The 27032-nt window shown below is 39.1% G+C and overlaps 1 protein-coding gene and 1 pseudogene across 6 annotated transcripts in view; one reads left to right on the top strand and one right to left on the bottom strand.

The window, feature by feature from the left end:
• EPS15 (epidermal growth factor receptor pathway substrate 15) overlaps positions 1-27032 on the bottom strand; it is a 68873-nt gene that overhangs the window by 39659 nt on the left and 2182 nt on the right. For 3 of the 6 annotated variants that reach the window (XM_021529290.3, XM_085586260.1, XM_085586262.1), the window contains exons 1-2: positions 8012-8186; positions 935-976 (exon numbers count right to left, since the gene is read on the bottom strand). In XM_021529290.3, the coding sequence (XP_021384965.2) occupies positions 935-976; positions 8012-8038 (69 nt within the window). In that variant the 5' untranslated portion in view covers positions 8039-8186. Of the gene's footprint in view, positions 1-934; positions 977-8011; positions 8187-9606; positions 9709-25193; positions 25314-25402; positions 26052-27032 lie in introns of those variants that run through there. The other 3 variants (XM_021529282.3, XM_021529273.3, XM_077785356.2) reach the window with 3 other exon arrangements.
• On the top strand, positions 8048-18718 carry LOC146766735 (uncharacterized; annotated as a pseudogene).

Here is a 27032-nt window from a genome sequence, read left to right as displayed (position 1 = left end):
TTACAGAAGAAGCTCCTAAATACGGAGGCCATATACACCATAACCTGTCTTAGGACAGACAGGAACATTAACAGTTGCACAAAGGGAAAAAAAACCTCCTATAAGGTTTTTTACAGGGTTCATCAATTACTGATCAGGTGTATTACAAAACAAAATTATTTTAAAATGTTTTATACAGCCAAGTAGTTTAACTTCCTTGAAATCTTCTACATTACATTTGTACAATAAAGTACAGTATGTACATGACAAAAAATACTGTTACTACAGAATAGGTGAAACAGCTATTTTTTAAAAAAAGTTGTATTTAGAGGAATCAAGACACCTTGGTATTGCTGGATCAAAATATAGAAGGCAATTGATAAATAAAATTTATATTCTTATATGTTATTTATAAGTATTTTTTATTTCTGCATCATAAAGTCAAAAGGTTTGCATCTGTCGAGTGAAGCTGCAAGAACTACAGGCATTCTTTTTGCATTCAGTGGCCTTCTATCCAAATTTCACTCCTTACAACATCCTGTGATTAACTCTGAGGATATTCTGAGTGAGAATCAAATTTTACATGAGGTCAACTGAGCTACAAATGCAAGAAATTCATCTTCACTAGTAAAAAGTAATCAAGAACATATCAATACATAATTTTAAAGAATTTACTCCATCCCAAGACCTCACAGTCTATAAAAACTGTCAAGTGATGTAAGTCATACACACCTGGCAGTTCCCTAAAAAATAAGGGTCATCTTACAACCAATATTAAATTTATACTGATATAGCTCAGACTTAAGTGTTAGCTACTACAAAAATACATTTTAAAGCACTATAAATTTTCTTGAACTTTTCTTGTTTACACACTGTTGGCCAGGCTGAGACCCTAGAAAAAGAATATCAATTTTTTAAAATCCAAATGAGGTCTATTCTTTCAGAATATACATACCTGTCGATAGAATTTCTCATACACAGGATTTGCACTCGATAGCTGTAAAAAAGACACAAGAGATAAAATGAGCCCTGGAGATCCATATTGCAATTTCCCTCTCCCTGGAAAAATAAAGATATAAAACACACTCCACTTGTCTTCAAAGAAGCAATAAGGATTTATTCTGTACAATGATGAGGAACTAGGACAGCTCGTGGTGCTGTAACTTTTAGAAGACTGACTTCTTGTTTTGAAGTCATTGACACCACCCCAGATCAGATTTCCCTCAGCCAGGTCACCAGGTGAGACTGTGTGAAACAAGAACTCTTAGGCAACATTTCCTAGGGGCAAAAGCAGAAACCTGAAACGACTCAGGCTAGAAAGTGCTCTCTAATATTAGAGTACAAAGGAACACAATTTTATTTCACTGTCCACTGCACCATTCTTTAGCATTTAGTGTCCTATGCAACCAGTCTGCAAAATTTTCAGTTACCCAAATTAATCTCTGGATTCAAAACTAAACCCACAGCGACAGTACTACATTTAAATAGAACAATATTCTAAGTTTGGGTTTTGTAACTTGAACCCTTGTTGGGGATAACTTCTGCCTGCATTCCACTGCCCTCTACCAGAGATTCAGGGCTCACCTAAAGTTAAGTGGACAAGGATAAAACAGCTTCTTTGGAAAAGGTTATTTATTTTTAAATTATTCTTAGAAACTAAAAAGAAAAAAAAAATCTAAGACCTGAAACAATGCAAAGCCTAATCTCTTGGCCTACACTAAATAGCTTTTCCAACAGACTGCCAAGAAATGAAGTTAGGGTTACCTCTCTTCCTTAGTGTAAAAACAGGCACAAAATCAGATCCTGCTTTCATGAAGTACAAGCTTCCTAAAACAAAGGCATTTATACAGAGGATAAACCTAGAATTCAGAGTGGGAAAACACTGTGGAAACAACTAATACAAGCTAATTACACAATACTTACTAAAAAAGCCCGGAGCACATAACTTCAAATATCATCCAAAACCAGAGTTCTCCCCCTTAATAGGAATATGATGACAAACTCCAGGATTTGCAGAATTTGTACAAACAGAATCCAACTAAGTAACTTCTCTGGATTAAAAATTCAGACGTTCAAATGGAACATCGTGGATGTTGTGAATCACAACTTTGTAAAAACCTTTACTAGAGATTGTAAAAATGGTTTACAGCTAAATAATACCACATCCATTTTCCTACAGCAACAGCTGCTCTTTTGGCTGAGTACTCCACGTTCACAGGTGCTGATTATCAGAAAATTATACTATGATAGTAGTAAATGGATACTATGATAATAGAAGATGTTTGGTAGAAATTAATTTAGTGTGATATTGTGCAATTACAGTAAGTGTGCAGCATCATCAGAATGTCTTAAAAGACAAATTAGAGAGTACAGCTAGAAATAACAGGAGAGCTTACATTCAGAGCTTGTTCAGCAAGTACACTACCCCAGAGACTCAGCTTCTGATTTTCTAGATGGCTTTTTGGTTTGTATTTGGTGGTTTTTTGGTGGGTTTTGTTGTTGCTGTTCATTTTTTTTTTGTCTGTGTTTGGGGGAAAGGGGCAACAACAGGGACACACAGCTGGTAAGGTTTTATTTGATTACTAGGAGATGGATTTTATTTGATTACTAGGAGGTGGGAAATACCACTGCCACAGCCAGACATGAAAAATTACATATGCTGGGAAACCATCATTGGTATTCACTGCAATACCTCCACAATACCTCCATTTTTATAGATAACCTTGCTCTGACTTTGCTCTGGTACCCAAAGACTTTTATTATTTCAGCCATCAACTAAGCATGGAGTTACACATCCCTTAAAATAGCCTGACAAAATATATTCAATTTTGGCAGCCCTCAGACTGCCACAACACCAATACAACAAACAACCCTCAAACATTTTCTAGCACTCCACAGCACACAGTATTTTGTTATCTAAACCTCACATGCTTTATTTACCCCCTCAGATACACTTTGCACAGCAACCTACAGGGGTAGTTCTCCCAAATACTCAAGTATTTGACTTACTAGGTGTTACTTCATGAGAATGTAAAAGTCTAGGCACAGGACAAAATTAAAGCAGTGAGCAGAGAAGCAGAACAGAGCTGGCCAGTGCATCTGCTGGAACCATCGATTCCTCTGCATCATCCCTCTTGCCCAATGTCACTCTTTGTTCAGCCAAATGTCTCCTTATTACAGCCAAACTGATCACTGTCACTCCTGGACAGGAAACATCATATTGAAGTCCTGCAATGGAAACACTAAGTGCAAATAATCTTTTCATTCAGTACTTAAGAGTATGAGCCAATAACTCTTTACTTCATTAGTGCTTCCAATATTCATTTTAACATCAGTATGACTGCAGTAACTGGAATTTCCTGTGAATAGGTTAAGTAGTAAAAAAGTTTCCCAGACTATTTTACTAGTAATAGACTTGTTTTTTCCTTCGAAGTTTACCCACAACAAGCCAACAAATGCAAAGATAATCTAGGATATTCTTCTGGGATAAGAAAAAAAATACAGCTCAACACCTTTCCAAGTGCTGCCTTAGAATTTACCTGGCAAAATTATTTTTATGGGATTTGTAACAACCATTTGCAGAGTAAATTCAGCTTGTTTTAAATACAAAATTGGGAGAAAGAAAAGGTCAGATTCCACAGTGTATAAAAATAGACATTATTATGGCTCCATTTCAAAGTTGATCTCTTCATAAGGGTAATGTGTGTTGCAGTAATTACAACCTTTGACACAAACCTATGAACTTTAGAATGATAACCTAGGAAATAAAAAACACCTTCAGGGACGCCCGTCTTTTTCATCTTCTGTTGTCAGTCAATTCCCATGTTTTCATGCCTCTGGCACATTTGCATTTAGGTGTAATAAGATACTATTACCAGTCTGACCACCACATCCAGCCAAAACTTTCCTTCTAAAAATATTTAAAAATAAACAAAAAAAAGCTGTCCATTGAGAAAACCAAAAGTAATTTTCCCTTCCAACCCCAATGAGATATCAGGGGAGAAACAAGCTATTCTATCCTAAGTAAAATCCAAAATACCATATTCTATCACAACACAAAGCTCTATAACTCATTTTAAGAGTTTCCAAAAGACACAATCTGGCCTTAAATGTTCTTACTGTTGTTAGCCAGCCAAAAAGCAGGTAAGCTCAAGGCAAGCTGGTTTCCTTACAATGCCACTTCAAAACAATAATCAACTTCTCTCTTTTTCCTCTATTGCTTTATTGTCTTAGCTGAAGTGTTTCAGGGGAAAGCTTTCTACCACTTTCAATTATATAACAAGGAATATCTCCTACAGCAATAACAAATGCAAAGAAAATATTTACTATAAATTTCTATATAATTATTACCAAGTATGTAAAAACTGAGCACTTTCTTTCCCCTTGAACAGCTGAAGGAGGCATAAGAACTGCTGTCTTCTCTCTGCAGAGATGTCTGTCACTGCATAATTAGAAATGGTTCCATTTAATTTTCAAATTGCTACAGAAAATCTCCACCATCTTCTAATCAGTACTGAACAAAGCCTGTGTAAAATGAAAGAGTAGCTGCACTGCCTTTTTAGAGGCAGCTTCTCCCTAACATGGTGGATGTAATACCAACTAAAAAAACTAGCTTCTGTCTGCTTTAGGAGCAGTCAGTCATATTTTGTGCAGGGCAAAATATGCACATGGATGCTCTGGTTTCTTCATCTGCACGACAGAAAGAGGAACAACAGGTTCCTTATTCCACTAACAATTACAAACTCTGATCTTTATTTAACAATTTTGCTGATTTCTTAAAAAAACAAACAAATGAAAACAAACACCAGAAGCTTACCAGAGACCTCAAGATCTCTGGCTTTAGATTATATATAACATGTGCATTACTGTGAGGGTATCATTCATACTGCAAGTATTTGGATCCTGTGTATTCCAGTAACAAGACCTTAATCCTGGCAATGTGTGCACGAGACAGGAATCCATCCAGCTCAGCCTTGGTGTAATACTCCATGTTTCCCTTCAACAACACAGCATTCTCAACTCTGCAACACAATACTCAAGTCTAAAATGAGACTTGCAGCTAATTAGGATACAAATTGATATTACTTGATTTTGTCTCATTTACCAAAGCAGCTCGTAACTACTTCAAGACAATTACCACATTTCTCAAAAAAAAAGCATTTCATCAGGAAGACAAACACAAAGTTATCTTCCTTTTCCTCCTGAGTACTTTACAGTGCTTCCGTGAGCTGTGAGCTTCCCCTTCAGTCACAGCCAGTTTTTCAGAATAAACCACAAGTTCAATTTTCAAGAGCAACTAGAAGGTTCTGAATGTTCATATTAACCTTTCAAGAAACATCTGTGCCCTATTCTCAACATCCATTTTCCACATCTTCAGTTCTCTGTTCTTCCTCTCTTAAATTTCCCATATGAAATAGGTCTGATAAGCAACCATCCTTGGAAGGCCAAAAATTACAACCCCTTATACTGATTATAGCTTAATTTGACTTTTTCAACAACATACAATAATCTGGGAGATCGGTCAGTTTCTTCTCAGTGCTGTTCTTCGCTTGTTTGCAAACTAAAGGCAACCACAACAAAACACTCCCGTGGTAGAAGTTCCCTCAGAAGTGCCACATTAAATTCACAGTCATGCTCAGACCGTAACACTCACTGAGCAAAAGCAAGTGGCAGCAAGATGTTGCAGAATGGGTTCAAAATAGGGAGATAAAACATACTTCAGATACTTACTATTAAATGGAGAGAGGAGGTGGAGATAATCACCTTAATTTGCAACCCTTGTTCAAGCATTCTTGTGTAATAAATTTCACTACAGCTACACGGTCCTCAAGTATTTTTACGAATTAGTGAAAAGAATACAATTAGCACAGAAAAGTTTCAAATCACTGAAATTACAGCTCTGATATTCAAATAAAGGATGTGCAGCCCTCTCAGACATTGCAGCTGCAAAGTCATCTGAAAATACCCTCTAGTCAGCTGGAAATACCCAACGTCCCAGCCATGCTAAAGTAGTGTCATGCCAAACACAGGAAGGGGAACAGAAAATCAGACCCAAGAGTGAGTTTTGAGTGCAGGTTCAGGTGCCTCCTGCTCTCTGCATGTGACCTAGAGCAGATCTTAGTGCTCCACACAACTTTACTGCTGCTATCAGTAACTGATCTCGGTGCAGCCACCATTGCACTCCCCACCCTCACACCCTCATTTTCACTTCCTCATGCTCTTCAATAGGTTCTGAACACTTCAACACTTGTGAGAACTTTTTATAACCCAAAAATTCCATGTTAGAACCTATGTTGAAAGAATTATCTTTGGGCTTGCTTGACTTCCTAAGATGATTCTTATGCAACACAAGAAGAAAAAACAAACAAGCCAAAAAAAGAAATCCCCGCACAAATGGTCAACACACAGAAATATCTCCCTCAGTTTAACCACTGTTGTAAGCTGCAGCCACAATGGTTTTAAGGATACTGGCAATTTTTCTGCTTCTGTCAACATTATCACATTTGTATTTAGTCCCCCATCCATGTGACCAAAAAAGTAAAGAAATTCTACAATGAAAGGATTACACAGCCTGTAAGCAATAATGTCTTGCTGTAGAACACATCAGAGCTGACACCTCACTCCTCTCCCCAAATCAAGAGACAGAGAAGCTCTGCAAAAAAACTTCTTTCCCTTCAGTAAGATGTTTAAAGCTTTTACATTTATTTGAAGACTATTAAGAGACTCAGACAATACTAACTTAGCCATTTTAATATAAAGCAAGCTTTCACAGACAGTACTATACTTCATAACTATACCTTTAGACTCTTAAAGATATATTTGTTTTCTCCATATATTTACTCACCTTTTCACTGAACTACTTCTTTCCTTGAAATGGTTGATATTCTTCTCAAAAGCAAACTAGGTAAGTAACTGTAAACTTGTGCAGCCTCACTGCCAGCTTTTTAAGTTTACTTCCATGTGCTTAAGCAATTTATTAAGCTCATTTACCCACTTTGCTTTCTGTAAATGTCACAACTAGCTATCAGATTGAAGCATCCCAAGCCAGGAGAGTGAACCAAAAGGCCCACTTCAGCCTTATGTCAGGTAGGAATGTAAATTTCTCATCTCACTGCTAAATGAAATTAGAAAGTATCAAAAAATGTCATTCCTTAGCTATTGCAGCTCTAGGGAGTAAGACATGATCCTAATGATGTAGAATACCCTGTGTGAAGTGATTCCACTACTGTCAGAAAAAAATGCGAGCAAGAAGGATTGAGGTGAAGTGAGATGACACGAGCATGACACAGTGCCACGGTCTCCAAGTTTTAGGGCCACCACCTCCACAGCTCTTTACTATGAGGCACCTGTATGGGCACTATGTGACAAAAATGTCCCAAAACCACGGGGCCCACCTAAACCAAGGTAAAACGATCCCGCAAGCAGCATTTGCGGAGCCAGGTTTCTGCTAAAACAAGGAATCCGTCTATCCCTCCCAGGGCCACCTGCCCATGGTCTCGCTGCCCCGGAGCACCCCACGATGCCGGGTGTGCCCGCGGGGCTGGCACCGGGCACGGACACCTTAACCCGGCGCTATCGCCTTTCAGCCCCTCCGCCAACACTCCCCGGCTCCGCCCGCCCTCCGTTCCCGGGACGGGGCTCGCTGGGCTCCAGCCCGGAGCCCCGAGTCCTACAGAGACAAAAGACGGACGGCGGCCGCCGCCGGCGCAGCCCCGCCCGCCCGGGGCCGCTCCCGGCCGGGTCTCCTGCCCCGGGCAGAGGCACCTGCGGCCGGGCGGGACCCGTTCCTCGGCCGCGGCACCCCCGGGTCGCGGCGCCGGGCTGCCCACCCGCCTCCCCTCGCTGCCGTTCTCCCTCCCTCCCGCACACACGGACACACCCCCGCCCCGCCGCCACCTGACAGCGGCGGGGCAGCGCTGCGGGGCGGCGGCGTCCGCACAAAGCGCGGGCCCCGGGCAGCCCCGCGGCGCGGCCGTGCCTGGGCGGGAGCGGGCGGCGGCGGCACGGCCGGGCCGGGCGCGCAGCCCCTCACCTGTGCCAGGGAGAGGCGCGCGGCCATGCTGTTCCATGCCCCCGGCCCGGCCGCAGGAAGGACGCGCCGGGCCCCGCCACTCGCCGCACAACTTCGGCAACTTCCCCAGCCGGCCCCGGGCAAATCCCGGCACCGGATCCGCGCCCGCCCGCCGGACGGAGCCGGAGCCTCCCCCGCCGCCACACGGCAGCGCAGCCGCGCGCAAAACCGGGCGCGGATTACCGGAGCCGGAGCCCGCTCGAGGCAGCTGCAGCGAAAACCCGGAGCCGGAATCATGGGCCTGACACGGAGACCAACATCCCCCACTGCCAGCTCCCGGCCTCTCCCTCACCTTCCCTATTTGCCCTGCTTCTGCTGGAGATGCTTCCAGCATGGTGAATGGTTGCAGTTCTCCAGTCCAGTCATGCCACAGGTGGGGAAGTCCCAAAACAGGAGGTGAAGCAGGTCTGGTCTCAGTTGCAACAGAATTGGGCACAAGGCCCAGGAGGAAGCAGCGCGTGAGCCCAGCAGGATGTCCTGACCCGACGCATCCTCACAGCGGTGAGGAGCAGCCCTGGGCTCGGCCTCCTGCTTCCCTCCACTCACAGGAAATCAGATGCCTGTCCAGGCAACTCATGGTTGTACGCATCCTTCTGTCTCCCTGCTTGTACTCAGGGCAACAGTGGCTCTTCTGGGGCGGGTAACCAGAAGAAAGGGATGAGCAACCCTTATGGCAGGAGAAACTATGAGACATTGCAACAAGACACAAAGGAGCAGGCTGGAGTGGGGAGTAAACTGCACCACATTCTCCAAACCCATGGGAAACAATTGTGTACAGACAGGCTGAAAACAATACTTATGTCACCGCTCATTCTCCTGCTCCTGTACCTGCTCACCTCCTCCCACTGGCTTATTTCCACTCCTACTCTGAGCTCTGCACTACCTCAGCATACATAAGTCACTGAGGACCAAGAGAAAATGTTTCTATTTTTATGCTTTACCCCAAGGTGGTTTAGGCACACATTTAATCTTGAAATATGCATTTGGACTAGTAAGAAAAAATTAGCTGAAGTCATACTTGATTATTGGAAAGCTTTCCCTACATGCTTTGTTTTCTTTATCTGTTCATAATTCTATACCCCTCTGCATTGTTTTTGTCCTCCTCAGCTCAGTCGTGTGCTCATGCCCCACCTCTGCATCCTGTCATTCCTCAGCTGGCAGTCATCCTGAGCTGCTAGTGCTCATCATCTGTCATGAAATGTGGGATCCCTCCTTCCCACCTATTCCTTTATAAAGGTTTTATAGAAGCTCTGCCTTATCAACCTGTTTCTCAGCCATTTTTTCAGCAAGAAAAAGAAAATATGGAGGGGAAGAATATAAACAGCAAACAGAATAAATATAAAAATATTCACACCATTCACATACTCACTTGTCACTTCTCTACTCCACCTCACACTTCTCTCATAAGCAAAATCCCTAGAAAACAGCACAGACTTTATATTTCTAGGTTTTTTCTATATCTAGATTTATCTTTATATTTCTAGATTTATCTTTATGTTTCTAGATTTTTTTCTTCTTTGATTAAAATTCGAATTCTATCCCAGAATAATTAATACCTGGAAATGAAACCAGAAGATTGTAAAGCTGCAGCTGTGTCTCCTGGAGAGAGCAGGATTTTTGGGAGGGGGCCCCTTAGTGGGCATTTGGAGAGCCTGAATTTCTGAGCAGCCATGAGCTCATTTGGGTGCCCTTTGCTCTGTCAGTTGTTTCCTTCATCTTGGAGCCTTGCAGCTTGGCAGGGACGGGTGGCCTCTCAGGAGAGAGGTTACACCCAGGCTGATGTGTTCTGCAAAGAGAAGGAAAATGCAAAACAGGGACCTGGGATCTGGCTCTGGAGTTGGAGGCTTGATGCAGAGAGCTGCTGTGAGCAGGATTTTGTGGGCAGGCTATCTGGCTCAGTAGTGTTCTTGCTGCTGTTCTCTTTCTCTCCTGGGTGTTGCATCAAGTATTTCCTACCAGGTGCAGGAAGGGACCCAGAGCTGCAGCAAGGCTCTAGAATACAGGTGCTGAGTCAAGGGACTTGTGCCAGTCAGCCAGCAGAGCTGTGTCACCCCAGAGCACAATGAAAAGCCCCAGGTCCCCTCAGAGCAGAACACTTGTTCAGTAGGGAGGTCTGCTCCAGCCAAGACCACTCCTGAAGGCCTGATCTCCCTGAACTTTGTGTTGGAAAATAACCCCCCATTTTACTTCCTCAAACTGTGAAGGGCACAGCAGTCCACATCCAGAGCACCTTTCCATAGTGTTCTCCAGAGCTGCTGCGGCAGACTCCAAGTTGCACCTGCAGCTCAGGAACAAGCAAGCACTGCCAGGTATGTGGTTATGTACCTTCACCCTGGCTCTGCACGCTCACAGTCATCAGGCATGACCACTGTGTCCACAGTCAGAGGGCAAGAATCCCTCAAGGTAACCACTGTGGCCTCTACAAATTAAAACAATAATGAGTTTCATATAGTCAACACTGAATTAGTGTGGTCATGTAGATTTGTGCTGTTGTTGATCATTCTGTGCAGCTCACAGACAAATTGTCCTGGATGCCTCCAACCACCTGAGTTAAAACAACCAGTTCAGAACCTCAGACATCTCTATAACAATCACAACAGCACTTGTCAGCCTGCTGATGGTGAATGATTGTATTGCAGATTTTCACAAATCTAGAATGACAGCTCCCAGAAGAAAAACAACTCTCTGCTTCTCAGCTGGAATTGAGATGTCATCACCTGATATTAGATCACAAAACTGGACTTCATACTTACTTGCAGCCAAGAGAAAAGTCACAGCTACTAAAATTTACTCAAAGCTGTTGGCAGGTTTGCAAAACAATGCCCTCCAATGACCTTCTTGGCTTAGCCATGAGCAGCTCACCAGGGCTTGGCTAGTGTGGAAGAGCTCCTGAAATCTGGAATGGAGGGATTTTCTAAATGTACTTCTCCTCTTATTTCCTCCTCAGTGGAAACCCCATTCTTCTATCTCTTCCTTTGCTGACCCCATGAATCTTGACCTTTTGAAATATCTTCTGTGAATTTTGTAAGGAGTGGTGGGATTCTGTGCTGGGTTTTCAGGAAAGCTTGCTTGTTAAGAACATAAGAAAGACAAAAGATCAATGAACTGCAAGAACTTTAACAGTTTCATTTTGTATCTTTTTTGCATTTAACATGAATTCTCCTGCAGGAAATATTTATCTGTAATCTGCTCTGTAAGAACTGCTATATGATGTTTTGTTGCAAGATCCTCTACTACAGTGCACTTTATGCCCAAAGGACATGGAAAATAGTATTAGCATGCTTTTATTTGTAAGTGTAATAGGATTTTCTACAATTCTAAATACTGGCATTTTGACAAATAGGTACCAGATCTTAGTGTTCTTTATTGTTTCTTTGAAAGTACAATGCACAAAGTTATGTCTACACTGGACAAACAAGGGACTGCTAACAAATCAAAACTAGCCAAATGGCTGGTGAAGACTGGGACTTGCAGCAGTGCAGTGAGCACAGCAGCAGCACAACCATTTTGGTGCAAATCCCCACTGTGGAACACTGTACAAATGACTTGCTCTGATACAGCTGAATTTGAAAATGTGCAAGGTAGCACAGAAAGGCTCTCCACCACAGGCAAACACTAACGACCACTGTTCTATAGATGTCTAAATATGATTGTTAGTAAAGCTTGTAACATTTTAATCATCTACTGGTCCCCCCAGAAATAACATCTTAAGTGTCCATCTCTTCCTTTCCTAGAGCTTTGTTTACCCTATGGATCAGCACACGGGAAGCGCAAAACAGCACGCAGGCATTTAGTGTGACTTGTTCTGCTCGCTCTAGGAAAGGTGTTACTACAGCCCATGAGCACTCCGGAGGCTGAGAGAGGAATGACTCAGTCCTGCCTCCTGCATTCCTGAGCACAAAATGAGGTACCCAGCTCTCTGGAATTCCAGTGCAAAGCAGAGCAGTAGCTGCAGCATTGCGTATACAGAACCAAGGATTTAAAAGTAAGAAGGATTAAGCCACTTTGAGTTTTACAGAGCAAAAGGAAACATATGCATCAACACACAAAATCCTGGCCAGAAAAAGGAATCACTGTTCTATGATCAAAGACTGTAATGCAAGGGAATCTGCCCACAGGCAAACAGACATTGCACAGGTTTCAGAGAGCCAAGCAACAGCCATAGTCCTGGTACAGAACAGCACTTCCCACACTTAGGCTACTGAAAGATCCCTCCTGAGAAAGGAGGAAGATCATCACGCAGACTTTGACAACCTTTGGACTGAGGAGACCTTTTATCAGAAATCTCAGGGTACTTTCCAGGACTAGTGACACAAGCTGGTTTAGGAAGTCACGACTGCAGGCATGCCTTTATCTAGAAATCCACCCCAGGATATGCTTTGTGTGCTCTTTACATTTTATGCAGCTGCAAGTTTTCTAGACAAAGGGTTACAGATAGGCTGCTATGTTTTAAGGCCACAAGAGAACACTACAATCATCTAGCCAGACTCCAACTGACCTTCTGTAGAGACCTGTTAATTTCTGTGTTTCTTCTACATAAAACACGTAATCTGTGAGTCCTATAGTGTATCCTCTAGGAGGATGTCTATTTTCTGGAGTATGTACATTGATCGTTATGAAAACTGCATAGGAATCACCTGCTAATTCATCTTGTGCTGTGCTCTTGGCTTCTTAATGTGGTTTGCACACTTTCAAAGTTATAGCAGCTTTGAAAATACTTCAAAGTGGGTTGAGAGATGATCAAATTTATACAAAACTGTAGCAGTATTAAATAAACACAAACTAGGATATTAAGATAACTGCATATTTGTTCATCTCTAAAGTGTTTTCTGTTCAGTTGTTCAGAAGTATTTGAATATATCTGAATTTAACTCCTTCATCTGGCAGAAACAAAGTATGGAATTATTGTACCTCTTTGTTTTGCAAAATGATGTAATCTATATTGCCAGTATTCAGAAAAACAAAGGCTAAAATTATCTTTGAACCGTAGTAATTAGAAAGAATAATATTGAATTTTTATTAAGAGAATGGTAAAATTGAAAATAACCTGAATAGGGTTTGAGTGAATCTCTTTAATCATATCTGATGGAAGAGCTGGCAAATCTGAAATGTAGCAGTACAGATCTGCTATTTTAAAACATATACCATTTATCTTTTCATTAAGACTGTAAGCATCTTTTCTCAAACTAATTTATATTAGCCAGTTTCATGGGGCTACACTTCATGTTGTAAAATAATAAGAGAAAACGTAAATATATACAAGAGGTCAGCTTGAATTCTAGATAATTAGCTGAATGACTGACAGCACAATGACATTTTTCATTCAAGACCATATTTGAAACCCAGAAAAATCTTCAATAGGCATTAATCTGACATGTCCAGCTAATGTAGCAGTTGGAGATTTCACTGTTCCTTGAACAGCTTAATACATGTTCTGAAATAGAACAAGCAATAGCACTGCTGAAACAGCATCAGTCTTCATTATAAATTAAACATGTCAATATCGTAGTGTGTAGTGTATATTAAACCAAAATGAGGATTGAAAACTAATATATTTACAAAGTAGCAGGCAGAAAAGCTTTTACCAACAGTTTCTTCTGTTCCCTGATTCCTTAGGCATGTTGTCTATACTATAAATCCAGGGAACACACTGCTCACCTTTCTGAAACACTTAAAAGATTATTATGTTATAAGAAAACAGAAAATATAAAAAATATAATCTACACACTGAATTCCCAACCTTCCCCTAACCTAGAATTAGTTTACTCTGCCCTTCACAAATATGATTAATTAATTTCAGAATTATAAGATACATGAATTAATTAGATAAAAGAGCACTTGGTATTTTTCTTCTTATGAAATGGTTTGTCTTTAAGACAAACACATGACTGTTAATGGTAAAAGACCATTTTTATGGAATTACTGTAAATCTTGATACTAGCAAGCTTTTCTTCTTGAGATTTCCTTACTTGTCTTCCCAATTATTTTCATCTTCTTATCTATTCTTACATTCTCCACTTTCCTTCACTTTCATCTGGTCTTAATTACAACCATAACAATGTCAAAATGTTTCAGAAAGTATTAAACAAAATAACATCAATGCAATAAACATTGGTCATAAGACAAAAAATAACTTTCACACATCACAGTAACCTACTACAGCAATCCAGTCTTCAAGCTGAGAATTTCAGGTACCAACATTTAAATAATATTTTTAAATTCACCCTTATTCAGGACAACACAACATTCATAATTAATTTTACATTAGTTGTTAAAACTTCTTCTAAATGTAAATCATGTTCCACTTGCTTTCAGCAATGAAGTCTCTCATGTATGGAAACTGTAGTGACAGAACAGAGATCTCAGCTGGGTTAAGGTAGTGAGTTCCAAAGGTTCAGTGAGATGAATCAAAAGTCTCAACAATAGTGGAAAATCAATCATATTTGAAAAGGTGTTGATGATTTAGCCCTCCGAGTAGACAAGGACAGAGATGATTCAACCCTTTTAGTTAACTTTGATCAAGTGACATTTTAAACATGGTGGTTTTGCTGCTATGGAAAAGATCACAAATTATTGACAAATACAGTGAGAAGCAAGAGCAAAGCATTACTTTCCTATGTCTGCACCAGTGCTGAGAGTTGTAAAGGAGCCTGCAGGTTGCACTCTGTGAAAGTTATCAAACACCAAATTGCAGTGCTCTTTCTGCACTCAAAAGGAATTTCCACAGATGCTCTTTCAGCTGCACTTCCCCTTCTCAAAAGCACAATCCTGCTGTTTGTCCATAAAAGAGAAACCACCATGTGAGTTTTTTTATTTACAGCCCTGTAGCAGAGAGTGGAATCTGTTCTGTTACTTGGCCAACTATTGCACAACATCAGCAGGCAAAATGTTCCTTTGAGTGCAACACAGATAATCCCACTGGTGTCAACACACAAGACTAAGGAACTTCTCTTTGTATTTTGGACTCCTGAATAATTGACACGTAATTATATTTTCTCATTCTTCTACATCATGTTGGTACTATCAATAATATAGTATAACTTGACTCATGAGATAGTACCAAAAATATTTGCCTTTCTGAAAAATGTTTTAAACACATAATAAATATAATTGCTAAGTATTAAAGACTGAATATTTTCTTATTGCTGTAAAGTACAAGAACAGTAAATAGTTCACAATTCAAAATATGTTCTCATTTGATTGCACACACAATGCAATTAAAATACGAAATATCCTTAAATACGACCAAGTTATCTGCTTAATGACTGATTTGTTTACTAGTTTGGTTGGTTGGTTGACTTTGTTTGGGTTTTTTATTAAGATTAAGTTGCAGAAGTAATGCAGCAGTGATTCAGCCTCAATGGAATTGTTAAGGTGTGTATGTGACTGATTAGATGCAAAAGGGCATTAATGGACTTTGAACTCCATCAGCTGACAAGGATTTGCTTTCCTCTGTGCCACTTTATGTTCCTGTCCTGTTACCTGTAATAAAAGGTATCTCACCTGTCGAACAGGTGAAACTAATACAGCTATAAACAGATATAGCTATGCAACAAGTACAAAGTGAAAGTCTGGTGACCATTCCTAAAAAAAATGTTTCTTTAAATTACTTTTAGTAGCATTTAAAGCAGTTGTGGTAAATAATTCCAGTGTAATCATCACTGTGACTTTGAAAAATACATAATGGATTCAGTAGCTTCACAACAGTTTTTCAATCAAGCTTCCTCTCTTTACAAATATAATTCCATTTAAATATATTCTGGTTTTAAAAATGCACTGCAGAATCTGAAAGACTCTTTCAATTCCCATTGTTTTTGGTAATACTAATTTAAATTGGATTCACAAAATATGAGAAGAAATTGCAGAAACTTATTTATAAATACCTACATCAGATTACCAAAATTATAGATGATGATACACAAGCATCAAACCACCAAGATTTTTCAGATCCCTATATCAATTTAATTTGTTGAATCAGTTCAATGACAAACAAATTTGACCTTCTCTAGAAGGACAACCTGCCATTCCCCCACGGCCCCCCAGCTGCTCACAAGACAAATATATATCAGGTATAAAAGTGACACAAAGAACACTGAGGTCCAAAGGAGAAAATTATCAAGGTTTTAGGTATAAAACAGGGGCAGAATCCATATAAGGCAGGTAAGGTCAGATAGCTGGATGAGTTTTGCAGAAACAGAATATGTATTCTTCTTGAAAAAAATCTCCATGATTCAAAAGACATTCAAATTACATCCAAAACTGAGACAGTCTCTTTATGTTTAGTGAAGAATTTTTTCCTGTTGAAATCAAGTTTACTCTAATGTTTTTCCTTACAGAAATATCTGTAGAAAATGATTTAAGGAATTTCTCTCTCCTTTCCTTGTGATAACATTAATTATGGTAAATTACATATATACAGATGAGAATGAGAAAAAAACACTCCAAAATCATCAGTAGAGCTATTTAGTTAACTGTAAAATAAATATATAGATGAGTTGCTTAATTTAGCTCAACTCCAATTCTTCTAAGTAGGGAATAAATCCCAGGCTAAAAATTAGCTGTGGGCCTCTTACAGGGGACTGCAGAACAGATCCATGTTGTGCTAGATGGCACAACTGCCAGACTAAAAATACAAATCATGCAGGTACCTTGTAGAGATCAAGGTGAGGAAAACCTGTATTGCTGTATTTATAAATACAGGTATATAGTTACTAATTAAAACAATGAAACAGGTGGGAGTGTGTGGAGGTTTTATGTGTGTTTTAGCTGTATTTATCATGTTCACTGGACAATAAATTGAAGCAGATCCTACAGCCAGGACTTTTGCTGCCAGTGAGGCTTGAAAGGGGAAAAGTATCCAAAGATTGCTTTAGGACATGGAAGAAGAAACTTCTGATCAAAGTCTCTGACAGAAGTACAGAAGCTTGGATTGTTTCCTTGGGTTTCTAAATCCCTGTGGAACAACTGGCACAGATGAAAGCCAGCCAGATGGCATTAGGCTAAAAGACTTCTCTTGCCCAATATATAGCACCCACGTTCTTGAAAGATTCTAAAACCAGCATAGAATCTGTCTCTGTCTCCCTTTACCATTATCACACTGTTGATTTTTATATATATCTGCAGTTCTGATCCCTGCCTTTACAACTTTGCAATAACTTCACAAATTTCTCATATGAGGAAAGCACTTAACAGGACTCAACAAGGAAAAATTTTTAATTAGACCTCTTTTCCTTTCAGGTAACTCAATTTTTTAACAGTGATGGAATAACATTCATCTATTCTTGTAGCTCTTTGGGAATTACTAATTTAAACAGTAATAGAATTTAATACTTGAATAAGCAATGTAATATGAAGATCTATTTTTTAGCAGATGAGCAGATTAAATATATCACAAAAAAGTAAAATGCCTCCGATTTTAGATGTTGTACATTTAATTGCACATATGTAGTTATTTGATTAAATGAACTATGTGAGCTGCTTGAACAAAGAAGAAATATTTCCGAGCTCAATCTAACCTCATAATTGAGACTCTTCATGTACATTGAATAAGATCTGCCCAAACAATACAATATATCTACATTTGGTCAATATTCTTTTCACAATTTATTATAAACTATACTAAAGTCTGATCCTCATTACCAGCAGACTCAAAGTTTGCTAATAATGCAATGTGGGAGTTTGCTTAATGTGAAAACCTGTAAAAAATAAATATAATTTTCCAGAAAGAGAACCTGTGATAAAACTGCATTTATCCATCAAATCCCCTGGTTAATTCTAGATTTACCATTCCTTCCATCACTGCACTATGTGAGCCAAATTTTCTTCTCATACACAACTGCACAATTGCTATCCAAGTCCATGGGTTCAGAGAACTTCATGAAGAGCAGATGGTCTTATCTCAGTCTCTACCACTTGCAAAGAAATCTTCTCCATCTCCAGCCAGCATGACATTCAACAGCCAGAGAAGTTCTGCACAGTGCTCATGAGAGGGAAGTAAAGCATTCCCCTGAAAACTAGACAAGGAAATGCCTAAAATTGCAAGTTGACTGAAAGAGTAAAAGGAATTGAGTCAGCATTCAGGGGAAAGGAAGGAAAAGGGAGGAGTGGAACAAGCAGTATATTCTCAAAAAAAAAAAAAAAAAGTATGTTCAAAGCAGATACCATGAAAAAGATAAGTGCTACTAGCATGCCATAAATAATATAAGACTCAGATAATGCACCATTAAAGTTTATGGATCAAATCCTCTTTCCTGGCCATGATGTACTTAGGCATTACAAAGACTCTCAGAGTTGGTTACAGCTTTCTGATTCACTACCCAGCCCAGTTTGTCTCTGGCACTGAGACACTGAGATGGGACTGGAGATGATTCATTAACAGAGGGAGCCAAATTGCATTTTCTCTACCCTACAATCCCTTTAAGCCACTGTTTAAAGGGGCTGTAAAACTGGCTAATATATTAGCTCTTAGTTCATTCAGAACTTCTCAGTCCAGAAGAGAAATTTCCTGGACCTTGGGTGCTTGCTTTTCTCACTGTCCAGGGGGCCCAGGACAATGAGCAAGGCCTAAGGCTTCCCCCTTCTAAGCCCCCTCAGGTTTCTCCAGCTGTGCAAATGCTTCAGTTTGTCCCAAATAAACAGAATTTATTTAGATATGTCATGCACATGTACATGCACATCCATGCTCACTGATACTAAACTGCAAAGCCAATTCAAATTTCTTGTGTTCAGGGGAACCATAAGCCTGGGTGCAATGTGCCCTCCGAGCATGCATAATCTGAAACAGATGGCTCAACAGATCATCTGCCAAACACTCAAGGCCAATTCAAATGCCAACCAAAAGTAAAAGTTATGTGGGATAAAAGTTTTCCCTGTCCCACTTTAGATAAACAGGGCCTATCTGCTTGGAAGATGATTCTTTCTCATTTTCTGCTTGTCTAATTATTTTCAAATATGGCATGCTCTAGAAAACAAATTCAGTTTTACCAGCTGCCAGCATTTTCCAATCTCTTCTTTAGTTTTTTTTTAAATAAAGCTCCATACTCTGGAGTAAAGAGATCACAGGGTTATTTGAGCTTAAGTTAAAAAACAAAGTCGACAAGGAAAGAGCAAAATACAGGAACTTTCTGGCCTGCAAGGTTGCAAAGAAAAGGTTGAAAATATGAACTGTTCAGAAACCAAAATTCCTTTTTAACTCATGTTTTGGTTAGCAGCGCTTAAGCATAAATAAATAATTTAAATTGCATGGAATATGAAGTGTATTGATTTCACATTTAAACACTATGATACATGGTACTAGAGAGCTCTCCTCAGCTTGTGATACTTCCTTGCTTTTCCACAGGACTCCCTGCCCATAGCTTGCCTAAGTGGAGGCATTGTTCCTGCAGGCATTATTATGCCTTAGGCAATGACTCCACTGTAAAGTAACCCTGATTTGAAGCTACCATATGTCTTGATTTTCCCATAAAACCTTTTTTTTGACACCTGGAATTTTTCCTGAGGGTGCATACACACACACACACACACACACACACACACACACACACACACACACACACACACACACACACATCTATATACATATATGTCTATTAATTTGTCCATCTCCCCAGATTCTGTATCTAAGTGTCTGAATTTCTAAACATCAGGAATCCTGACACAGGACTATTAAATACATTCAAAAACCCCAGACAATGGCAGATTGCATACTGCAGAGTTCTGGTGTGCATGGAAAAAAAAGAACATTTCCAAAAAGTAATTACACAGTCTAAGCACTCACAGTATAGAATATGCCTATGTTGCTGCTGGGAACAGAAATGACAGCCATCACTTTAGTCAGCCAAGCACCATTGAGATCAGTCTCACTGCAGAACATTACCTATGCTTCTCACTGCACCAGCTGACACCGCACTGGTTATTCCCTGAAATGTTTAAAGTACTACAGTACTACAGTTAAGGATTTGTGGGTGTAGAAGATTCAAGCTAAAACACACAAAGAAATTGTAAGTTAACTCCATAGTCAAGACAAAGAGTGTAAGATTGGTCCACTACCCACAAGAAAAAGAAAATTGCTGTCTCTGTGTTTTAGAAATTCTGTGCAGTGTGTAATGTAATGCTGGGACTGTAGCAATTAAATGTAAAATATCACTGCTGATATTTAGCAGATTAATTCTCATTCAAAAGCATAAAGCCAAATAGATGTAATATTTTACAGACAGATGGGTTAATGTTATCAGTAGGTAAGTGGCAGCTGGATTTGTGCAGGATTTTGTTTTGTCTAAAATTGACAGATATGTAAGCTGAAATCTGAAAGACAGATAAGACAACAGCTCATTTGCTACTGGTTTTGCTGTATTGAGAAGAGCTGTATATGTCCTCTATTTGTCAGACTAGAAATATAAACCAGAGAGTGTAATGCTAATGATAAACTCAGATCCTCCTCTTTTCCTTATGCATTATGAATAGCAGAGCTTAACTGGGCAGTGACATGCTTTAATCTCTAAGTCAGCACAATAAATTTTGCTCTTGATTATGTACTTGTAACTACCTCAACAACAAAGGAACACAAAAGTGTGAACAACATTTGGGCTGTTTGGCCTGGAGTGAGAAACACCTGACTAAACTTGCACTTCTGTTGGGTAACTTATTTCCAAAGGCTCAAAGCTGCTATCTCCAAACTATATTGCACATTTGACCAGTAAATTAGAACAAATTCTTTATTGTGTATATCTCAAGTAAACACACCACTGGAAGAAACTATGATGTCCTAAACATTACCAACTTCAGCTTATGCTATGCAAATTAATGTTTCACTGTACACTACAGACTGTTTTTATTGTTAGACTTCCTTGTTAAGTACATTCCTTACAAGCTTATTTTCAAAAACTAATTCTCTTGGGCAATGGAAAGTAAATTATGTAACTCTCCATTTTGTCAATTGTCCAGAGAATTTGGTTAACTCCAGTAGCACTTAGAGATTTTAATATTAATGTTATTGTAGGATTTTCTTAGAAGTTACATTGCAGTTACTGCTGCAATAGTTTATTGGGGCACTGGGAAGTTCACAGACTGAACTTTTGAAACTTGGAAGCAGATAGATGCAACAAGGCCTGGATTTTCTTGGCTTACAAAGTGAGTAACAGAGCTGCCCTGTGTGTGCTGCTGCGTACAAGCTGAATAGGATTTCCTTTGTTTCAGTCCATGACATCTGGGTGTATTTCAACAGTTCTGAGCAACTTCTGCTTCAGCAAAAATCAGCAAAACTGTTCATGTTGGAGAAGCAGCAAAGTAAGGTCTAACTACTAAAATGTAAAAATTAGGCTACAATATTATTAAAGATCCCACAAAGATACCACTCTTTTAGTGAAAAATAGCCCTAACAACCCAAAACTCTCCTTGAAATAATAGTTAAATTGTCCCTTGGTGAAAATAAGTCCCTAAATGAAAATAAGAAAAATAAAGTAATATTATTAATAATATCATATTAATATTAAAAATAAAAAATAGCATTGATGGCTCAGAAGAAAGGTGTCCTGTCCAGCTCAGTGTCCTATCTCCAGTGTCTTATCTCAATAGCCAATAGCTATGGAAAATGGTAGGAGTGGAAAATGTAGTGAGACTGTTCTGGTGGACTTACCAAACTTCCAATGATTTACAGTTCAGAAGTTACCTGAGCTGGAGTTAATTCTTGTGAGTGGTTGTTTTACTTTGGACAGCAGCTTAATGTATCCAATATTATGTCCAAAGCTTTTGTCTTCACCCTACCAAGACTGAAACCTCACCAGTGTGTGAAGGGCTTTCCTTGATCTTGAAGCTGGGTTTTATTCCTGCTCATACCAAGCTGATGGAGCTGCAGGAGGTGCTGCTCCAAACTGAAGCTTCACTTCATCTGGAGATCTGATGTAGCTGCATTCTGCATGAGTCTGGGAGTTCACATATAAATTGAATATTCTCCTGACAGCTCCTGAGAGCTGGTACAGTAGCAAAGCACCCATCTACTTTCTAAAGTGCACTTTCTAATGTGCAAGTGCACATCATGATTTTTGGGGAGCAACCTGAGTGTATTCTGCTGATTACTTATTTTTCTTCTACTAAATTAGTTTTTGCCTTTCTTTTTTCATTTTTCATAGGAGAGAGAGAGAGCGAGTTGAATAGGATGGAAAAAAAATTCTGCATTTTTGCTTTCATGAGAACAGGGAGAAAGCAAATCCTTTAATTAGGCATGAAAAATGATTTTTCATTCTCAGATAAGAAGAAAAAATCTTCTCCATTTTTTTGGGTTTTTTTGGGTTTTTTTTTAGGATAAACTTTGCTAGTTTTGTCTCTCATTCTTATACAAGAAACAGTAACCCTAAAGAAAAATCTTTTTAGCATCCCAAAATCAGGGCAGTATTAAATGAGGGCTTATATTGCTCACGGACTCCTCCTACACACAAATCCCTGGGAGTGATGCTAGACCTCAAGAAAAATTATTTTACCTTAAATTCCAGAATAAAATGTAGAAGAGACAGAAACTCATTCTACATTGACACAATGGAAACTTAGTTTTAACAGATACCCCTTTAATACCTCTAGTTATGGAAATTAAATGAGCAATAAAGGCACACATTGTACTTGTGTATTATGATGGATTGCTCAGCTCTAGGTCTCCCTATTTTACTTTCATCCTTCTTTTCAGCACCTATTTAATACCCTAAAAATTATCACAGTCAGATATCTGTTATTTACCTGGCGAAAAAAAAATGGGGGAAAAAAGATAGGGAAAAAGATATTTTCCCTCCAGATTTTACCATGACTTTGTACCACTGAGTGTGGATATTGTTCATAACAGTAAAACATGCATATATTTTGGAGCCTACTTGTCTGTGTAAACACCAGTATTGAATACTACCTTTGTTATTGCTGTATCTATTAAGAACAAATAAATACAGTGTATAAAGAAAAACAGCCCTTAACTGAAAACAAACACAGCACCTAATCCTTATGAATAGTGACAATACTCTACTAATCGAATTCTTACCTTTTCCCTTGCTAAATTTGCTACACATCAAATTCTACTGTAAGTCTAAATTTCTTAAGAAGATGATGATGATGGATGAATTGAATTCTTGCTAAACTGACTACAAAGAGCAAGTAACTTTGCTTGAACACTTTAATAGGGCAAACACCATGAAAATAGGTGATGGTGAGAAAGCTTCAGGAAAAGGGATTATATGTATTTGCCTTTTTGTAGCAGTGGGCTGCATACCACAGCTGCAATGAAGGAAACATTCCAGTTGAGCAGCATTCCTCTGTATCTTTTCAAAGTCTCTGTGGAGGCTAAAGTAGGAATCACTTATTTGCGGTTGAGAAAATAGCAGGGACTTCTGCATTAAATTTTAAATACATTCTGCCCAGAGGATGATAAGACGTTTAAATCAAATGATGAGGCATTACCCATCTAAGCAATGCATTAGGAGTATGAAATGGGATTCAGCACGCTGTGAATTCTAAACTCCTGTACTCAGCAAAGAATCATAGACTCACACAATACCAGGTTGGAATTACCATATTATCCTCAAGGATAATACAGTCCATTCTTTCTTGGTGAAAGTACAAACTAGACAATATGGCCCAGCACCCTATCCACTCTGAATTTTAGAAGTGTCCATGGCCTGTTGATCTCAAGAGTAAATGATGACATTTAACTTCTATAATAAAATAATACAAAGATGACAGTGAATTGTTCACCAAAATTCATTCAAGTATTTTTCTACTTGCTGGATTGATTTGCAGATTACCAGAACTCAGCCAGCTTAGAGATGGAAAATAGCCTGCATAACTATTTCTTCAGTATAAAGGCTAGGTAATTTTAAAAAGTATTTTGCATTAGATTTCTACTATGTTTAAGTAACAGAATTTGTTAGAAGGTGCTTTGCCCATTAAATTTTTACTGCCATTAATTCCTTCTTCTGAGAACACTGAAGATCTCAAGTGTGATCAGGATATGTGGGAGGAATTCTTTGTCCTCTGGGTAAAGTGAGTGCAGAAGATAATCACATTTCTTAACAGCCAAGCCCCTCAACAAGCCCAGAAATGTACTTATTGAAGAGATGTTGAGTCCTAAAGTGGCAATCTACACTCCTGCAACTCCCAGATAACATTATGTCAAACTGTCATGCAAAACCTGAATTTACTCTTAAGAGACCACACCAAAAATTTAGGTTTTGTTACTGTTTCAAAGCTACTCCAATTTATAATGTCCTTAAAATGTGTTTCTCTGTAGACCTTGTAGCAGTATGTGGCCATTAGGTGAGTCACTGGAGTTGCTTAATTAAGCACCTCCACTCCCTGTTTTAACACACTGCAACAACATCTGACATCATCTGACAAACTCCTCCCCGTCCTGCCAAGTGCCCGTGCCAGCGAGGTGAGTCAGCTGCGTGTTTGCTGCATCATCCCTCTGACAGACAGCACTACCAGGGAGGATTAAATAACTACACACAGAATAAATCTGAGTTTCAGCATCATCTCTATCTTAAATGCAAGAGAGAGTCTTCAGCCCTGTCTAAAATGGCATCGCAGTTTGGTTGAACATATTCCACGGGTTTTGGGGAACTGGCTCCAATATTCCAGTGCTCTCCAGTGCAGCTCTAAACACACCATGGAAGGATGAGATTCTGAACTGCAGGAAGGCAGATCTAATGTTCAAAAAGAAAAGCCCCTTCTGTTGTGAACTTCCACCAAACACAGCCATAAGCAATAAGCAAAAACAGGACTGGGATTCTGAGACGTGATTACTTGATTCCCATACAACCTGCTGTAATTTGATTTTTTCCAGAATATGCTAATATGGAGTCATTTAGAAGACTCTGAAAGGTCTGCTTAACCCACAACTAGGTTCCCCATCCCTGACCAATTTAATGAATTTATGACAATTCATTAAAATCAGAGAAAACTAGATTTAAATGGACAGAATTGGGAAAATGTATTGCTAATGGCTTTTGTTTCATAGAATCATAGAGGAATTGGCACAAAAGGCCCAAGAGAATTGTTTGCCTCAGAAATCAGCTACTGTCCTCCTTCCACTGTCGTGTTGATTTTTTTCATAAATATTTGTATTAAACCCAGTGACAGTATAATAAATCTATTCAGAAAATCTACTTACAATGGCACTTACTGTCATTCTTGATTTAATCATTGTCTTTGAAGAATGACTGCTTGTAGGGTGAAGGTGATTCTCTCCCATCTATCTTCCTCTCTATAATCCCCTAAACCAAACATAATTCTGAAGAAATAAAATAAAAAATGTTTAGGCTCTGACAGTGCTCCTGTTCTTAGTGTAATTGGGATGTGCACAGAGGGACTAGAAAATACCTGTAAAGGACAGTAGCTGGAGACTGAGGATGACACAGAATGCTTCATCTTCTACTTGATTGTAGTTTATTACTGCATTTATTACCCGTAAAAAATAAAATGGAGGGAATATTTCCCTGAAGGTACAAATAAAAGACATTATTTGCTACCAACAAGCGAAAAAATAATCGTCCACTATCACCCCACTAAAACATAAATTATTAATTATGATGATTACATTATCAGTAGTTGACACAGTGAACTTACAGAAAAAGAAATACAAAATTAAACTACCAGAACATTTCTGAAGTTGGACAAGAAACTGAAACAAAATTATTTGTTATTTGTTATTTGTTCTCTTCTCAAATGTCTTCCTTATGTTCCTCAGAACCCCAAGCAATTGCAGCTGTTGGGAGAACCAAAAGGCACTTTCACTGCTGCCAGCCACACTCCCAGACACCCTGAAGGAAACCCACAAGCCACAACTTCATCACTGAGGTTCTTCTGAGCTCAGCCATAACTTCAGCAAAATTACAACAGAAAAGCATTTTCTTCATAAAGAATCAGGCTTCCAGTGTTCTCTTGCTTCCATTTTCTACCCTGGTCCTTCACTGGTAGTTACTCTGACCAGCAGTGTCTTCCTTCTGGCTGGAAACCATGAGGATCTAAACTGTAATGGCAAAAATGTAATTTACTGGACAAGCTTGGACAAAGAAAAATAACATAGAAGAAATTTTTTAAAGTAGGGTGCAAATTGGGATGTCCTGGAAAACACAGGAAGGACTGGGCATATCTGAGGTTTCCCCCTACATTCCTGCTGGGACAGTCTGAGTACCCTGGAGGCCACTTCATGGTCAGGAGATGTGTGTGTGGCTGGGACACTGTGGCAGGATAACAGAACTGAGACCTGTGTGAGGCAAGAGAATGGTGCTGGGCAAGATTTTCAGTGGATGGAGCAGTGTAAGAAAAAAAGGCAGCACAAGCTAACAGCTGCTGCCTTCAGCCCAGTTCTGTTAGTTGTGTAGTATGTTATTCTCTCAGGTGACAGTAAGTACTAAATGGTACAGAGGGTGACACTCCAGTCTGAATTAAGTTCTGTAAAATATGGAGAACATCACAATAAACTGCCTATAATTACAGAAATAGCAGCTTTTTGTAACTGATCCAGATGGAATTCAGACAGAACATGTTAAAGCAAACCAAATTCTTCTATTAAGAAATTACTCACTAACTTCTATTTTAAGCCAATTTTAATTCAAAATCATTGATGCTAATGATTTAAAATAAAAAGGTATAAAAAGAGATTATGGCACATTGCTGATTTCAGTTTATTGATTTGTTTAAATGAACTAAAATGTTTTCATTGATTTTTCAAAAGAATTTGAATAGGCCCCAAGAATCTTTATCAGAAGGATCTAAGCAGCTCATCCTAAATCCTTCAGTAGTGTCCTCATGATCCATGTTCAATATAGAGGAGTTATTTGACAGGCACAGAAGATAGAGCATCCTAGCATGAAAGTGCATAAACCTGTATTATATACCCTGGATGCTCAAAGACTGTAATTTTAAATGTATTTATTTCAATCTGTGTGGGGCTTTCTGAAAAACAATGATTCCCTGATCTCTGCCAAATTGCTTTAAGAGACTATCC

The sequence above is a fragment of the Lonchura striata genome, chromosome 8 (genome assembly GCF_050655825.1).
Source record: "Lonchura striata isolate lonStrDom1 chromosome 8, ASM5065582v1, whole genome shotgun sequence".
Taxonomy (NCBI): Eukaryota; Metazoa; Chordata; class Aves; order Passeriformes; family Estrildidae; genus Lonchura; species Lonchura striata.
This window is presented reverse-complemented; position numbering and strand designations above follow the sequence as displayed.